We start from the raw sequence: 19,070 nt of genomic DNA, 5'->3' as shown, positions 1-19,070 counted from the left end.
GCCCGCAATGCGGCTTTGCAGAGGCGGTATTAACCCTTTTTCGGCCGACGCTATTTTTAGCGGCGCTATATTGCCACCACACCTCCTGCCCCAGTATGAAAGGGGCCTTTAAGTATCTGTGCTTAACTGTTAGAGATATAAAGAAGCTGTATTTGGGATCATGTGGCCATTTAAAGCGTGTGGCCAATAAATTTGTACCTACTAATGTTTGATGTGATGTTTCCCTTGTGCTTCTGTCTTTTTAGTTCAGTAGAAATCTTACACCTTATGATGCCTTCCTTACTCCAGCCACCGTAATCTTCCATTGTATGGTTAATGGAACTGAGGAACTGTCACTTGCACTTATCAAGAGTACCCAACTATGTCCACCCAGCTTCTCCATTCATAAAAGTGCTCACTGCAGTTTCTATGAATGAAACAAGATCTAAATGGAGGATGGGTGGATGATTGAGAGATCTGCCTCCTCTATTCATAGATCCTCTTTCATTAACAGAAGCTGTAGTATGACTTCTCTAAAAGTAGGAAACGGTGGACATTGCTGGGCAATCTTGTTGCCTAACCAGATGAGGAACATTTCTACTGAACCAGCACAAGGGGCACGTCACGCTGCAGGTAAGTAATGTCCCTAAAGCCCTGTACACACGATCGGATATCTGATGGAATCGAATCCGATGTATTTTTTTGTCGGATATCCGATGAAGCTGACTTTCATCAGTCTTGCCTACACACCATCGGTCAAAAATCCGACCGTGTCCAACGCAGTGATGTAAAACACTACGACGTGCTGAGAAAAATGAAGTTCATAACTTCCGAGCATGCGTCGTCTTGATTCTGAGCATGTGTGGATTTTTGACCGATGGACTTCCACACAGACGAACGTTTTTTTCTATCGGTTTTTTTATCCATAGGAAAATCTTAAAACATGTTCTTTTTTTTTTTCACCGATGGAAAACAAACCGATGGGGCCCACACAAGATAGTTTTGTCCGATGAAAACGGTCCATCGGTCCGTTTTCATCAGACAAACTGATCGTGTGTACAGGGCTTTATGCTTTTTTAGTCATTTTTTTTATGTAAATGTAGCGCCCCCATCACTTTCAGTGCGGGCGCTACACTAAAGTTAGTGGGGAATGGAAGGGTTAGTTTTACTCCTATTCGTGATTTATGGAAACTCAGACTGCTGCCCACTTCAGAATCGGTCCTCTAGGTCAGTCTGCGCTCCAGGGGTATGTTATCACCCCTGGGCGGCAGTTGGCGCTAGAGGGGTTCTGACAGACCCACCTTCTCCCAGCAGCCAATCAGAGGAGTTCTTCCCTCGTTGGGCATGATGGGAGGGGGATATATCTGGGGCAGCCGCTTTTGGCGGGTTGTTCTATGCAGGGCCCGAGTTCCAGGTGCGGTACCCACCTTCAGGGTACGCGCATCCTTGGGCCCCGCCACCGTGGCCTGCTTCGCTGAGGTTGTGCACCATGCAGAGCCTCATCCCAACATTGAGAGGGGCCCCAGCGACTTGCTGGGTCCCAACATTCTGTTTAGAGGATCCTAAGCTGGAGGCTGTTCGATGGGGGATCGGCTCGGGGGAACCTAGAACTAGAGGTTGTCCAGGAGGCCTAGACGAACCATCGGGGATCCGGTCACCACACCATTTGACAGGTATGCTCAAGCTGTCAGTGGGTGACACTGATTGAACTAACTGGGAGGATTTGTTCAAATTGATCTCACAAATCCCAAGTTGTCCGGCCTGTGGCAGAGGCCCTGAGTCAGGCCTGTGGCAGAGGTCTGTTTCCTCCCAGTGACCCACAAGTGACGCCCTGGCTGCCAGGCCTGAGATAACCGCCTGTCCGGGGGCACTTTACCCACCCTGATTGGGGTGGCGACAAATTGAGCTATATCATTGCTGAGAGCAGGCTTGCTCTCTCTTCATATCCAAGGCCTGATACTAAAGTTTCTCTACGCTCATCAACCTTTCTTTGTCGTGTGTCATGTAGATGTTGGCCGTGTTGGGCCTTGGAGAAAAGCATTGAAAACTGAATTGATGTCTGGACACTTGGGGCTAGATTCAGGTAGCCGGGCGCATTGTTACGGCGGCGTAGCGTATCGTATTTACGCTACGCCGCCGTAAATCAGAGAGGCAAGTGCTGTATTCACAAAGTACTTGCCTTCTAAGTTACGGCGGCGTAGCGTAAATGGGGCCGGTGTAAGCGCGCCTAATTCAAATGAGTATGAGGGGGGCGTATTTTATGTAAATGGATGGTGACCCGACGTGATTGAAGTTTTTTAAGAACGGCGCATTCGCGCCGTCCGTGTACATATCCCAGTGTGCATTGCTCCATAGTACGCCGCAAGGACATATTGGTTTCGACGTGAACGTAAATTACGTCCAGCCCTATTCGCGAGCGACTTACGCAAACAACTTAAAAAATTCAAAATTCAACGCGGGAACGACGTCCATACTTAACATTGCGTACGCCTCATAGAAGCAGGAGCAACGGTACGCCGGAAAAGCCTTACGCAAACGACGTAAAAAAATTCTGCCGGGCGCGCGTACGTTTGTGAATCGGCGTATCTGGGTCATTTGCATATTCTACGCCGAAAACGACGGAAGCGCCACCTAGCGGCCAGCGTAAATATGCACACAATTATACGCCGGCATATTCAAGTTACGTCGGCGGAGGAAGCCTATTTTTTCAACGTATCTGCCTTTGAGAATCGGCGTAAAGATACGACGGCGCAGATTTGAAATTACGGCGGCGTATCTGGAGATACGCCGCCGTATGTTGTTGCTGAATCTAGCCCTTGCTCTTTATTCACACTCACAGAAATCACCCCTAGACCAAGTCAAGAAGGTAACTCAGTAAGCCGATCCCAAACTAATCAGCGGCTCCTTCGGGGGTGAGCACTACATAAATATAGGCTTTAAGATACAAACTGTGGAAATTTACTGAGAACTTTTTGAAAGTGATCAGCTGTGGCTGCCATACCTGTACAATGTGATGATGCTGGAATACTCCCTCTCGAAGGCGCTTTGGACAGAACACAATGATTCCAGCAATCGGACGACCTATGTGGTCCAGCTGACAGTACGATGCATAAGCAATAACTACGGGCTGAAAAATACAACACAAAAATGACATAGCTCACAACAAAGTAGAATTTATATCAAGTAGTTTCCTCTGGGTACTCTGGTTTCCTCCCACACTCCAAAGACATGCTGGTAGGTTTATTGGCTCCTATTTAAATTGGCCTTAGTATGTATGAATGTGAGTTAGGGATCTTAGATTGTAAGCTTCTTGAGGGAGGGCGGGGACTAATGTGAACGTATAATATATATGTAAAGAGCTGCATAAAAGTTTACAGCGCTATATAAGTACCTGTATTGAATAAATAAGAGCTCTATTAACATACCCCATTTACAAAGCAGGGTTAAACTAAGTGTTTGCATTGTGACATTAAAATTGGCAAACAGAACAGAATTAGGTTGTACACAAGCCAAACAGATCAGACCGAGGCAGTAAATACAGATGCACTCTAGAGGGAGCTATATAAGATGTTCCGTGATCAGCAAGGATGCATTTGCTTTTTTCTATCACATAATTTAAATCGCTGGGGGAATTGGTTGGTTTGTGTTACTGCACTTGAAGGTCTGTGAGTCCCCAAGCAACTATAATTATTTGTCATCATTAGTGCAGAGTTTTTTATGACAAGCAGTGACTTAGTGCAGGTTGTTGGATTTTGTATGATCTCTTATAGCAAATAAGATTTTTCAGTTATGTCCTTAAATATATTCGCTGTAGTTTATTCAGTACAATATAAGTGACAAGTCTGAAAAAACTAATTACTGTACAAGACCTTCTTGTTAAAAAATGCCATTATAGTAAATAAACTATGTAAATTGGGCCAAATCCTCAAAAAACGGGCTTAACTTAACTTTTCCGAGTTAAGTTACACTGCCGCAAATCTCCCAAGTTAGGTGCCGATCCTCAAAGCACTTACCTGGAAATTTTCGGCAGTGCAACTTAACTCCGTCCGGCGCAAGGCGTTCCTAATACAAATGGGCGATTAGGACGTACTGCGCATGCCCGTGACGTCATTTTTCCCGACGTGCATCGCGTGTTTTTACGATACGCCGAGTTTTGAGGATCGCGCCGGGTTAAAAAGTTGCGACGGGTTAAAAAAAAGATACGGCGGAAAAAAAAAAAATCAAATTTAAAAAAAAATTGCGGCGATCGAAAAAAAGGTCTGTTTTTACAAGGTGTAAACAGTTTACACCTTGTAAAAGCAGCCCTAATTTTACGCATGCAAACCTAAACTTACGGAGAAAAAACAAAGCTGAAAAGCTTTGTGGATCTCCGTAAGTCCTCATTTGCATACGCGAAGCGGCATTTCGACACGAAATGCCCCCAGCGGCGGATGCGGTACTGCATCCTAAGATCCGACAGTGTAAGTGTCTTACAGATGTCGGATCTTCTGCCTATCTTTGGAAAATTGCTTCTGAGGATCAGTTCCAAAGATAGGCACAGGGATACGCAGGCGGAACAGCAGATCCGCCTGCGTATCCCTTTTGAGGATTTGGCCCATTGTTTTTAAAGGTCAGTCCACCCAAAACTAATATTTTTTTTTTTTTTTACAGATGCTGAAGAATGAAACAACAGTTTTTTCTACATCTCTCAGGAGCAGTTCACTCTTGAATCGCACAGTAACGTAGACCATGTTTCTGCGTAATACAGTGCGGTGCAATGTTCAACCCATTAATTTGAATGGGCTGAAATTGCACTGGACGCATACACTACTTTTAAAAAGCACTGCAACAGGATTGCATGATACTGCGGCACCGTGCGATCCTGTGCAGGCAAACGTATCATGTTTGCGATCTGCATTTGGGGTGTCATTAAGAATAAATTGACACCCGCAGCAGATTGCACACCCAGGGCCAGATCCACGTACCCTGGCGCATCTTTCTGCCCGGCGTAGCGTATCTATGATACACTACGCTGCCGTAACTTACAGCGTATTTTTGGTATCCTGAAAGAATCTGTGCCGTAAGTTACGGCGGCATAGTGTAACTTTGGCGGCGTAAGTGCGCGCAATTCAAATGGATGTGATGGGGGGGTGTTTTATGTAAATACGTCTTGATCCGACGTAAATGATGTTTTTTTTGTACTGCTCATGCGCCGTCCGTGGGGGTATCCCAGTGCGCATGCTCGAAATTAACCCGCAACAAGCCAATGCTTACGACGTGAACGTCATTCTACGCAAAGCCCTATTCGCGAACGACTTACACAAACAACGTAAAAAATTCAAAATTAGACGCGGGAACGACGGCCATACTTAACATAGGATACGCCTCATATAGCAGGGGTAACTATAAGCCGAAAAAAGCCTTACGGATACGACATAAAAATATGCGCCGGCCGGACGTACGTTCGTGGATCGCCGTATCTAGCTAATTTGCATACTCGACGCGGAAATCGACGGAAACGCCACCTAGCGGCCAGCGTAAATGTGCACCTTAGATCCGATGGCGTACTAAGACGTACGCGAGTCGGATCTAGCACAGCTTCAGGCGTATCTTGTTTTGTGGATACAAAACAAAGATACGCCGGAGCAAACTAGAAGTTACGCGGCATATCAATAGATACGCCAGCGTAACTTCTTTGTGGATCTGTCCCCCAGTGTGTTTTGAACGTGGTGTGGGAATGGGCTCTCCATGTTTCTGGTGACTACACAAGACCCCCTGCTAGGTTTCGTTAAAATATTGGATGTATCTATAATTTTAAAACAGGCAAAAAATCATCCTGAGCTCTCAGAATTTACAAATAAATGGGCACATGATCTTAATGTTCAAATTAGAGAAGAAGAGTGGGAAAAGTCAATTACCCTCACACACTGCTTGTCATTGGCAACTAAGGCCCAAGAGACAAGCTATAAGCTTGTTTATCGTTGGTATTGATACCCAACATCCCTGCAGCGTATATACCCAGACGCATCTGACATATGTTGGCGGTGCCATTCTGCCAAGGGCTCGCTGATACACATATGGTGGGAATTCCCCCAAGTTCATAATTTTTGGGACAGGATCATACAGTTGTATACTACAGTTACAGGGGAGCTAGTCCCCAATACACCTCAAATTACCCTGTTATCCATCTTACCAGGCCCCTATAAAAATATTAAAAAGGGTCTTTTTAGATACACAGATTGGTTATTACACGACATTGGCGATCAATACAATCCCCATCTGTGAAGTAATGGGTAGTGGAAATGGACTATATTGAGAGGATGGAGACCCTCTTAATATATGAATTGGATACATATGAAAAATGCCGTCCGGTATGGGCCCCCTGGAGGACTTTTAGGGAAACAACAGTAAACTAGAATGTTTTACGGGAATTAGAGTAGAGCCTAAATGCGATATAATAAGTTTTTAATATATGATGTCTATGTGTTGCCACCACCCCCCCTTTTTTTTTGTTTATTATTTGTTGTTTTGGTTATGTTAGTTTGTATAATGTATTTGTAAGATGTTTTGATGGTATGATTTTGCCATTAATGTATATATTTGTCTATTTGTATAATCATTTTCCAATAAAACTAAAATTGAAATTAAAACAGGGATAAGGCTGGCTTTCTGACAATCCATGCAAGGGATGTAGCCACTGCATTTCTCCACCAGGAATATGACACTCAGTAGGGCGTAGATAAGGTGGGAGATAAGGGGGTCCAACCCCCCCAGAGCATTTGTGGTACAGGATATAGCGCTGACAGTTTGTGTGCAACCAAGGCACTGCAACCGCTGGACCTTTTGCCGATCAGGTCTAAACATTGGCAGCTGCAGTTCAGAGGGAAGGACTTGGGCTCCAGTCACATTACACTTCTGAGGGAGGACTTCTTCTCACTTTAAATTGGTGAGTGTGTTTCATGGAGGGGAGAGACTGTATTGGGGGGGCATCTGTACTAAGGGGTAAGGGGAATCTGTAATGAGGTGATCAATACTTGGGGGAAGATCTGTGTACTGGGGAGAGCTGTACTGGGGGGGGGGAGTTTGGATATGTACTGGTTTTGCACTCCTGAACCTGGCACTCTGTGCTTTACTAACTCCTAACTCTGGCGATCTGTGCGTTAGGCACTCATAACCCCTGCGCTATGTGCATTATGCACTCCTGACCCTGCCATTTCTTACCTTTAATGCACATTTTTCTGTCTGGGCCACCCTCACATACAGCAAGAAATCTGTATCAGAAACACCAGAACCATCTGGTATTTTATAAATTGGCTCTGTCCCATTCATTGGCCACACTTTATATCCATAGAGGTGGGATTCAGGTATCTAGAAACATAGATAGATTAAAGCATGTGGTATTATCATTCCAGCTGATATTATCAGTGCTATTGTATTAACACTTCAACACTCATACCAAGATATCTAGACATCTTTCTCCATGGTAAGAGCTGTCTCGAGATCCACACCTGAGAAAGAAACATACACAATCAGAAGTAGCACATTGAATGAGACATTCTAGTCATCAGGTTATTTGTTTATATATAAATTATGTTGAAATGCTTGTTGCCTGATTATATGTCAACTGTCATTAGTCTAGTCTAGACCAGGGGTCTCCATACTTTTCAAGCAAAGGGCCAGTTTACGGTCTTTCAGACTTCAGGGGGGCCGGATTGGGTAGAAAATTCCCCAGGGCCGAGCATCAGTGAAAATAAACATGGCCCCAGTGTTGGTGGGCAGTAGGAGGAGGAATAGGGCTCCATCATTGCTATTAGTCTAAGAGATAGTGTCCCATTGTTGGTGCCATTGGTAGGAATAATGCCTCATATCATTGGAAGCAATACTGCCCCAAGGGCCGGATGAAGGCTAGCAAAGGGCCACATCCGGCCCTCGGCCGCAGTTTGGAGACCCCTGGTCTAGACCATAGTACAAAACAAAAGCAAGTACTAGCTTTATCCAAGAAATACAACATATTTGTTGCAGTTTTTTTACTGCATATCCAACTTGTAGCTTTACTTACAGTGCCTTGAAAAAGTATTCCTACCCCTTGAAATTTTCCACATTTTATCATGCTACAACCAAAATTATATTGGGATTGTATGTGATAGACCAACACAAAGTGGCACATAATTGTGAAGTGGAAAGAAAATGATAAATGGTTTTTAATTTTTTTTCAAATATATATGTGAAAATTGTGGCGTGTATTTGTATTCAGCCCCCCCAGGGCCAATACTTTGTAGAACCACCTTTCACTGCAATTACAGATGCAAGTCTTTTTGGGGATGTCTCTACCCGCTTTGCACATCTAAAGAGTGGAATTTTTGCCCATTCTTCTTTGCAATATAGCTCAAGCTCTATCAGATTAAATGGAGAGCGTCTGTGAACAGCAATTTTCAAGTCTTGCCACAAATTCTTAATTGGATTTAGGTCTGGACTTTGACTGGGCCATTCTAACACATGAATTTTCTTTGAACTAAACCATTCAATTGTAGCTCTGGCTGTATGTTTAGGGTAGTTGTCCTGTTTGGAAGGTGAACCTCTGGCCCAATCTTAAGTATTCTGCAGACTCTAACTGATTTTCTTCTAAGATTGCCCGGTATTTGGCTCCATCTATCTTCCCATCAACCCTGACAAAGCTTCCCAGTTCCTGCTGAAGAAAAGCATCACCACAACATGAAGCTGCCACCACCATGGGATGGTGTGTTCAAGGTGATGTGCAGTGTCAGTTTTCCGCCGTACATAGCGTTTTTCTTTTAGGCCAAAAAGTAAAACATTGGTCTCATCTGACCAGAGCACCTTCTTCCACATGTTTGCTGTGTCCCCCACATGGCTTCTCACAAAATGCAAACAGGACTTCTTATGGCTTTCTTTCAACAATGGCTTTCTTCTTGCCACTCTTCCATGAAGGCCAGATTTGTGGAGTGTACAACTAATAGTTGTCCTGTGGACAGATTCTCCCACCTGATCTGTGGATCTCTGCAGATCCTCCAGAGTTACCATGAGCCCCTTGGCTGCTTCTCTGATTAATGCTCTCCTTGTCCAGCCTGTCAGTTTAGGTGGACACAGTCATGTCTTGGTAGGTTTACTGTTGTGCCATACTCTTTCCATTTTCAGATGATGGATTGAACAGTGCGCCATGAGATGTTCAAAGCTTGGGATATTTTTTTATAACCTAACCCTGTTTTAAACGTCTCCAGAACTTTATACCTGACCTATCTGGTGTGTTATTTGGCCTTCATGATGATGATTGTTCACTAAGGTACTCTAACAAACCTCTAAGGGCTTCACAGAACAGCTGTATTCATACTGAGATTAAATTACACACAGGTAAACTCTATTTACTAATTAGGTGACGTCTGAAGGCAATTGATTCCACTAGATTTTAGTTAGGGGTGTCGGAGTAAAGGGGACTGAATACAAATGCATGCCACACTTTTCAGATATTAATTTGTAAAAAAAATTGAAATCCATTTATCATTTTCCTTCCACTTCACAATTATGTGCCACTTTGTGTTGGTCTATCACATAAAATCACAATAATATACCTTTGCATTTTTGGTTGTAACGTGACAAAATGTGGAAAATTTCAAGGGTATGAATACTTTTTCAAGGCACTGTAATATTAGATTATGTGAATCATTATTAAAGTTTTAGGTTCAGTAAAACGGCAGTTGAAAATATTTTCCTTGTATACACACATGGTATTGGAAGTGCAAAATTTATTTGTACAGTCAGGCCAAATTTCCATTACTAGAGCCTGTAGGCACAAACAACTTTTGGCATTCCCTCTGCTTGCATCACCCAAAAGAGTTACCTGTTTTTCTGGTGCTAACCTGGTCTTAAAATATTATAATAATGTGTATGTGAACTTACATGAGATGACTATTTAAAAAAAATGTCTTGTCAAAATTGATACAGGGACAATATGCTTCTGCCACCTATGGGCACAGGCGTACTGTGCCTAATGATAAACTGGGCTCTGTTTATGTTTATTTTTTTGTTGCTAATAGGGATGGTAATTCATGTTTTGACAAAATAAGCAGAATAAAACAGCAGAAACTTTGTCTCACCTTTTATAATTGGGAAGCGAGGGATCACCCCAGACAGAACGACAATATCTATTCATATCACGATTCAGGAGTAATGGTCCTTCCCGTCTACGAACTGCAAGATACAAACACATTATTCATATATGCTACCTGTCATTTATAGAATAAGCCCCCATGTACACCGGTGAAACTTTACATGCGATTTGACAGTTTAAAATCATATGACAAGTCGCACCCTGCCTATGGAACCTTTCAAATCGGTGCGATTCTGACTTGCACCGATTTTGAAAAGGTTCCTTTACTATTTTTGGTGATTTCATGTGTGACTTGCATAGAAATATGTGCATAAATTTGCACAGCTGTTGGAAAGCCGCACATGACAACGCACTGATGGCTTTGAAATCGTACTGAAGTAGCGCGATTTCAATGTCGCATCTGGTGTGAACCAGGGCTAAAGCTTTCATTTTATATTACAATTTATATATTTGGGGTCCATGCACAGTAGCTTAAAAAAACAAAGATTCTAGAGGAGTTTAGCGTTATGCCTGTAGAAGCAGCTAATGTTATTCTGTGGGGGTTATTTACTAAAGGCAAATCCACTTTGCACTACAAGTGCAGTCACTGTAGATCTGAGGGGGGCATGCAAGAAAAAAAACTGAATTTTAGCTTGCACATGATTGGATAATAAAATCAAATAAAATGCACTTTCAAGAAGTGGCGGTGCATCCATAAGGGGCGCATGGGCACCGCCCCCTCTCTCCTGGCACTGCTTTATCACCATAGATAGATTCATGCATTGCATTGCATGAATCTATCTATCTATGGTCGCCACTGACACCCCCTATTCAGGTGTCCGGACCCTTTTTGGGCGCCAGGCGCCTGAATTACAGTGGTGGGGGTGTTTTTTGGAAGCACCTGATTAGAGCCATAGGCTGGGCGCTCGCTGTTCACTCAGCATTGTGTTAGTAAAGCGAAGGAATTTGCTTTGCTAACACTGAACCGCCTCTCAGCCAATCAGGTGCTTGGGTCTGTTACCTGTCACCTCATTGCCTAAATTGTCAGGCGCTGTGATTGGACGCCTGATAGAGAGGACGGAAGAAGACATCAAGGAGCGTGCATGACACTGCCGCTGACCCTTTGCGAGACAGGTAAGTGCCAAGCGATGCACACTGGCAGCATTTGATGGGGAACAGTAGCGGGAATTGATGGGGACGCTGGCAGCACTTGATGGGGCACAGTAGCGGCAATTGATGGGCACAGTGTCAGCAATTGATTGGCACACTGGCAGCAATTGATGGACACACTAGCGGCGAGTGATGGGCACACTAGCATCAATTGATAGGCACACTGGCTGTAATTGATGGGTACAGTAGCTGCGTTAGATGGGCACAGTGGCTGCGTTTGATGGGCACAGTGGCTGCATTTGATGGGCATAGTGGCTGCATTTGATGGCACAGTGGCTGTGTTTGATGGGCACAGTAGCTGCGTTTGATGGGCACAGTTTGTTTGCTCCCCCCCAAAAATTCTGAGCACCAGCCGCCACTGCTTTCAAGTGCACTTGCAGTACATTTGTAGTGCAAAGTAGATTTGCCTTTAGTAAATCAACCCCTATGTGTCCATGCAAAATAGGACTTTTAGAGACATATATTAGAGACATATCTTAAGCTTTAGAGGCAGAAAAAAAAAAAAACTTCTGTCTTGCGTTTTTAATGGCAGTTTTCAAAAAATGCTCAAAATTAGCGTTTTTTTCTGCCAAGAGCACTGGCGTTTTTATAAGCAAGTGTACATGGATCCTAAAGCTATTTCTTTTATGTCATCAGACACAGGTTTACCAGTTAGGACCTTAAAAAATGAATCCATTTGTAAAATGTGCATTGCCTTAGATCTTGCTACATTGTCTTAAAATATGCATATGTAAGTCTGTTTTACAGTTTTATATATTTCTGAGAAACTGCACACGGGAGCAGTGGCGGCCCGTCCATAGGGGGCGCCTGGGCGCCGCCCCCCTTCCCCCAAAGCCAGTAAAAAAAAAAAAATTTTTTTTTTTTTTTTTTTGGCCCTTTAAGAAAAAAAAAAAAAAGGCCCTTTAACAGCACTACTATGCTCAGAGTGGGCGCCGGTCACAGACTCAGTCCACTGCTATAGCGTCATTGAAGCGTCATGCCAATGCAAGCAGGCAAGACGCTTCATTTGCAGGTTTTTTTTAAGCTCTGTGGCTATGTGCTGTGCGCCAAGAGCCAATCACGCTCCAGTGTCTCCACAGTCTCCACTCTAATTGGGTCCTGCTGCTTCCTCTCTGCTAAAGGAAATGGGCGGTGCTTTCCAGGGCAGTGTTAATTTAGTTTTGGCTCCCGGAGGACTCTAAGGTAGGAAACATATTAAAATACTTTGTTTGTCTCATTGTCTGTCCTGTCCACCCATCCATGTCCAGGCAGCAGCTTGTGCTGTATGCTCAGCCTGCACTGTGATCGGACTGAGAGAGGACAGGAGGGAGGGGGGGAGGGTGCTGTGTGCCGTGCTTCACCCAGCAATCATCAGAGCCTTACACATCTCCCTGTCTGTGTCTGTGTGTGAGGGCTCTGAATACAGCGTCCTACAGTTGTGTTTAACAGATCACTTATCTCTGTGTGTCTATCTGGTCCCCCCCTCTCTCTCTGTCTGTGTGTCTCTATGCCTCCCCCTCTCTCTCTCTGTGTCTATATGCCCCTCTCTCTCTCCCTGTCTCTCTCTCTCTCTCTCTCTGTGTCTCTATGCCTCCCCCCTTTCTCTCTCTCTCTGTGTCTATATGCCCCTCTCTCTCTCTCTCTCTCTCTCTGTGTCTATATGCCCCTCTCTCTCTCTCTGTCTCTATGCCTCCCCCCCCTCTCTCTCTCTCTCTCTCTCTCTCTCTCTCTCTCTCTCTCTCTGTGTCTCTATGCCTCCCCCTTTCTCTCTCTCTCTGTGTCTATATGCCCCCCTCTCTCTCTCTCTCTCTCTCTCTCTCTCTCTCTCTCTCTCTATGCCTACCCCTCTCTCTCTCTGTGTCTATATGCCCCTCTCTCTCTCCCTGTCTCTCTCTCTCTCTCTCTCTCTGTCTCTATGCCTCCCCCCTTTCTCTCTCTCTCTGTGTCTATATGCCCCTCTCTCTCTCCCTGTCTCTCTCTCTCTCTCTGTGTCTCTATGCCTCCCCCCTTTCTCTCTCTCTCTCTGTGTCTATATGCCCCTCTCTCTCTCCCTGTCTCTCTCTCTCTCTCTCTCTCTCTCTCTCTGTGTCTATCTGTCCCCCCCTCTCTCTCTCTATCTATCTATCTATCTATCTATCTATCTATCTATGTGTCTATCTATCTATCTATCTATCTATGTGTCTATCTATCTATCTATCTCTGTATGTATCTATCTATCTATGTGTCTATCTATCTATCTATCTATCTATCTATCTATCTATCTATCTATCTATCTATCTATCTATCTATCTGTCTATCTATCTATCTCTGTATCTATCTCTGTATCTATTTCTGTATCTATCTATATATCTATCTATCTCTGTATGTATCTATCTATGTATCTATCTATCTATCTATCTATCTATCTATCTATCTCTGTATCTATTTCTGTATCTATCTATATATCTATCTATCTCTGTATGTATCTATCTCTGTATGTATCTATCTATCTATCTATCTATCTCTGTATCTATCTCTGTATGTATCTATCTCTGTATGTATCTATCTCTGTATGTATCTATCTCTGTATGTATCTATCTCTGTATGTATCTATCTCTGTATGTATCTATCTATCTATCTATCTATCTATCTATCTATCTATCTATGTGTCTATCTATCTGTCTATCTCTGTATGTATCTATCTCTGTATCTCTGTATCTATCTATCTATCTATCTATCTATCTATCTATCTATCTATCTCTGTATCTATCTCTGTATCTATTTCTGTATATATCTATCTATCTATATATCTATCTCTGTATGTATCTATCTCTGTATGTATCTATCTCTGTATGTATCTATCTATGTATCTATCTATCTATCTATCTATCTATCTATCTATCTATCTATCTATCTATCTATCTATCTATCTATCTATCTATGTGTCTATCTATCTATCTATCTCTGTATCTATCTCTGTATCTATTTCTGTATCTATCTATATATCTATCTATCTCTGTATGTATCTATCTATGTATCTATCTATCTATCTATCTATCTATCTCTGTATCTATTTCTGTATCTATCTATATATCTATCTATCTATCTCTGTATGTATCTATCTCTGTATGTATCTATCTCTGTATCTATCTATCTATCTATCTATCTATCTATCTATCTATCTATCTATCTATCTATCTATCTCTGTATGTATCTATCTCTGTATGTATCTATCTCTGTATGTATCTATCTATCTATCTATCTATCTGTCTATCTATCTATGTGTCTATCTATCTATCTGTCTATCTCTGTATGTATCTATCTCTGTATCTATCTATCTATCTATCTCTGTATCTATCTCTGTATCTATTTCTGTATCTATCTATCTATCTATATATCTATCTATCTCTGTATGTATCTATCTCTGTATGTATCTATCTCTGTATGTATCTATCTCTGTATGTATCTATCTCTGTATCTATCTATCTATCTATCTATCTATCTATCTCTGTATCTATCTCTGTATCTATTTCTGTATATATCTATCTATCTATATATCTATCTATCTCTGTATGTATCTATCTCTGTATGTATCTATCTCTGTATCTATCTATCTATCTATCTATCTATCTATCTATCTATCTATCTATCTATCTATCTATCTATGTGTCTATCTATCTATCTATCTATCTATCTATCTATCTATCTCTGTATCTATCTCTGTATCTATCTATCTCTCTATCTCTAGCTCTATCTCTCTATCTGTAGCTCTATCTCTCTATCTATAGCTCTATCTATCTGTCTGTCTATCCAATTATCTATCTATCGGAATATCTGTCTGTCTGTTTGCAGGTCCCATTGTCTGCGAGTGACTTTGGCGGGGGGGAGGGGGGGCTGGGGTTTTGTTTGCGCCCCCCCAAAAAAATGGAGCACCAGCCGCCACTGCACGGGAGAATGACCTTGAACCATATAGATAACAATTTATATAGGGCTGCTGATATAACTACTTACTGTTAACGTAATTTATCATGCTTAAGGCTGGGGTCACACTTGTGCGATCACAGACATCGCGCGTGAGTCGCACTGCATTGCTGTGCTGATCACATGAGATGTCTGTGCGATGCAAATTTAGCCATACAAACTGTATGGCTAAAATCGCATCGCATTTGCACCGAAATGGTGCAGGACCCTTTTTTTGGTCTGCACTGGAATCGGATCGCATGAATGTTCACACCCATGCGATCCGATTCCTGCACCATTTCACAGTTCGCACTGCGATCTGCAAACCGATCTGGGGGTGTCATTAACTTAACATTGACACTCGCAGCAGTTCGCAGATGTCAGTGTGAACCGCTGGCGGCGGTTTACAGAGGAAAAGAATAGAAAATTTCTCTTAAATAAACAGATTTCTAACAGTGAACGTGGTTTTCATTCGGTAAAGTCACTCTGGAAAAAAGTTCAAAGAAAACAAGATTTTTAACTACTTTTAAATGCTGTCAAAAGTACTGAGAATTTTCGTACGAATGCTTATTTCAAGATCTACCAGTGTATGGTCAGCCTAAAGGCCTGTACACACGATACGAAAATCGGATGGAAACATTTGTACGACGAGCTGTCTGACGATTTACGGATCGTTAGTACGGTGTTTTCAACAGACGATTTGCTTTTTCATCAGACAAAAGCTGGACGTGCAGACTATAACATTTTTGTCGGATGTGAACTCAACGTCTGATTTTTGTTTCCATAGTACGGTTTTCGTACGAAAAAAATCGTAAGAGCAAGACTACGCATGCTCAGCAGCGAAAGAATACATACAAAACTATTCAACACATTACGTCACTTCTGCCATTTTCTAAAAATTTTCGTATTGTGAATAACCTCTTCACTTTCGACATGAGACTAGAATGCCACAAAAACAGACATTCGGTTATCCGAAAATCTAAACGTGTGTACGAGGCTTTAGTCCTCAGTGCTTGCCAGCAAGGCATTTTTTTCCAAAATTCAAGTTAAAAGCTGAATAAAATGATTAAATTGGTAATTAGAACAGCTTAAAAGAAGCAGACTATTTTTTTAATCTATGGTTCTGCTGGGAAACATTGTCCTATAACTATTCTAGCATTGTACTATAGTCTGTGTCTCACCTGATAACATACTGCCGATGGTCTTGGTGACTTCTTTCATGGCTGTCTGCAGTTGGGATATTTGTAGTAGGGTAAGAAGGGCACTTTCACCTGGTAAATACCAGGGAGTCACCCGAAGTGGCAAGTGAGGTGCCCATGTTGCGGCACGGCTAACTATCCTTCTAACGTTGGTAGAGGCATCTTGGGGGGACACCACTTGGGTGTCTCTTTGTACAGCATCATGGAGGCACAGGGAAAAACACAGCCTTATAATTACAGTAAACCACAGGAAACATGTAAAAATGAACATTGGCAGGGAAAAGTGGTAATAAAGGGCTTAACACAGACAAATGCCTGAAAGAAAATTAATGGAGATTCATGTTGTTTACTGCAATTGCCATGCCAATTATTATTTTTTGCTAGATACTTTCATTCAGGCAGATACTGGCTCACCATCCTTTCATCCAAGTACACTGACTCAAATATAGTGATCAGCTGTCTCTCCTGCTTGTTGTCTCTCTATCATCTGTGAGCTTTGGATGAGACTGGCAGACAGAAAGTTGTAGAACTGGTTTGTGTTGCTCAGGAAGTTAATAATCTAAAGAGCATGAGAGCGGATCAGGGAGCGTGAAAGAGGAGGGGAGCTAGGATGACACCATGAAAGGGACATGGAGCATGAAACTGAAAGACACCAATAGAGGGGGGGATGAGTTTCTGGAATACACAACCGGCTTCACTTATAAAGGTTTGTGTATTCCTTGTCTGTACAGTAAAACCTTGGTTTGCGAGCATAATTCGTTCCAGAAACATGCTTGTAATCCAAAGCACTTGTATATCAAAGCATTTTTTTACAGGGTATAAAAGAGAAGCAAAATGTTTTAATAAATTTTGCCTTGATATACAAGCGATGTCTTGATATAAGAGTAGCGTCATGTCACAACTGAGTATAAAAAAGAAGAGAGGAGCCTCTAAGGCCGGGTACACACGGACAAACATGTATGGTGAAAGCGGTCCGTCGGACCGTTTTCACCATACATGTCTGCCAGAGGGCTTCTGTACGATGGTTGTACACACCATCGTACAGAAGTCCGCGCGTAAACAATACGCGGGGCGTGTCCGCGGTGTCGCCGCGTCGATGACGCGGTGTCGCCGCGACAATGACGCGGCGACGTGGGCGGCCCGCCTTTAAAATGCTTCCACGCATGCGTCGAAGTCATTCGACGCATGCGAGGCACGGCGGGCGGCTGGACATGTACGGTAGGTCTGTACTGACGACCGTACATGTCCGAGCGGGCTGAATTCCAGCGGGCTGTTTTAAAACAAGTCCAGGAATATTTGTCTGCTGGGAAAAGGCCCGGCGGGCAAATGTTTGCTGGAATTCGGCCCGCTCGCGCCCACACACGACCAAACATGTCTGCTGAAACTGGCCTGCGGGCCAGTTTCAGCAGACATGTTTGCTCGTGAGTATGGGGCCTAAGTGTAGCAATATGGTTACATTTAATGAAGGTACAACATATAGCAACTTATTGCTACACTTAAGCCTCGTACACACGATAGGTTAACCAGAGGACAACGGTCTGAAGGACCATTGTCATAGGTTAACCGATGAAGCTGACTGATGGTCCGTCACGCCTACACAGCATAGGTTAAATAACCGATCGTGTCAGAACGCGGTGACGTAAAACACAACGACGTGCTGAAAAAAACAAAGTTCAATGCTTCCAAGCATGCGTCGACTTTATTCTGAGCATGCGTGGATTTTTAACCGATGGTCGTGCCTACTAACGATCGGTTTTGACCTATTGGTTAGGAATCCATCGGTTAATTTTAAAGCAAGTTGGCTTTTTTTAACCAATGGTTAAATAACCTATGGGACCCACACACGATCGGTTTTGACGAATGAAAACGGTCCTTCAGACCGTTGTCCTCTGGTTAACCTATCGTGTGTACGAGGCTTAAGTGTAGCAATAAGTTGCTAAATGTTGTACCTTCATTAAATGTAACCATATTGCTACACTTAGAGGCTCCTCTCTTCTTTTTAAGGCTGCATTCACACTACAACGCGGCGTATTTTACCGCAAATTGCCGCGACAAATTGCGGCGTTTTGTCCTGCGATTTGCCGTGACAAAACGCGGTAAAATACGCCGCGGTAACATACACAGGAGGGGTGATCAACATTGTCAGCTATGGCCGAACGCCGAAAGCCGCCTGAAAAAAAGGTCCGGGACTTGTTTTGGGTTTCAGGCGTTTCTGCGTTCGGCGTGGAGATGTGAACCATCTTCATAGCCGACAATGTAAACTCACCCCTCCAGCGTATCAGGGGCTGCTGCGGCGTCGCGCTTCAGGCGTATATACGCCTAGGTGTGAATGGGCACTTATACTCAGTTGTGTCATGACGCTACTCTTATATCAAGACATCGCTTGTATATCAAGGCAAAATGTATTAAAACAATTTGCTTGTCTTGCAAAACGCTCTCAAACCAAGTTACTCTCAAACCAAGGTTTTACTGTATTTGTTTTTTTTTAACCCTGGGGCAATTATGAAGGTCCTATGAAAAATATATTCGAAGAAAATTTATTAATTAGTATCATAATATGCATGTCAGATTTGTAATGTTGTTTTTGTAATTTTTTTTTTTTTTCAAAACTTTTTTTACAGCAGCAGCAGGTTCCATCCACATAGGACAATACAACAAGGCAAATACAGTAATGCCAAAGTATCCAGTACACAATGAACTCTCTTGGCAGTTACAGTGTATAA

At 42.9% G+C, this 19,070-nt stretch overlaps 1 protein-coding gene across 1 annotated transcript in view; it reads right to left on the bottom strand.

The window, feature by feature from the left end:
* LMLN2 (leishmanolysin like peptidase 2) overlaps positions 1-16,940 on the bottom strand; it is a 51,861-nt gene extending 34,921 nt beyond the window's left edge. The window contains exons 1-5 of the mRNA XM_040354109.1: positions 16,330-16,940; positions 10,068-10,161; positions 7,415-7,466; positions 7,180-7,326; positions 2,981-3,106 (exon numbers count right to left, since the gene is read on the bottom strand). Coding sequence (XP_040210043.1) covers positions 2,981-3,106; positions 7,180-7,326; positions 7,415-7,466; positions 10,068-10,161; positions 16,330-16,618 — 708 coding nt within the window. The 5' untranslated portion in view covers positions 16,619-16,940. The remainder of the gene's footprint in view (positions 1-2,980; positions 3,107-7,179; positions 7,327-7,414; positions 7,467-10,067; positions 10,162-16,329) is intronic.
* Between the last annotated feature and the right edge of the window lie 2,130 nt (positions 16,941-19,070).

The sequence above is a fragment of the Rana temporaria genome, chromosome 1 (genome assembly GCF_905171775.1).
Source record: "Rana temporaria chromosome 1, aRanTem1.1, whole genome shotgun sequence".
Classification (NCBI taxonomy): domain Eukaryota; kingdom Metazoa; phylum Chordata; class Amphibia; order Anura; family Ranidae; genus Rana; species Rana temporaria.
Note: the sequence above shows the minus strand (reverse complement) of the source record. Positions and strands in the feature narration are given on the sequence as shown.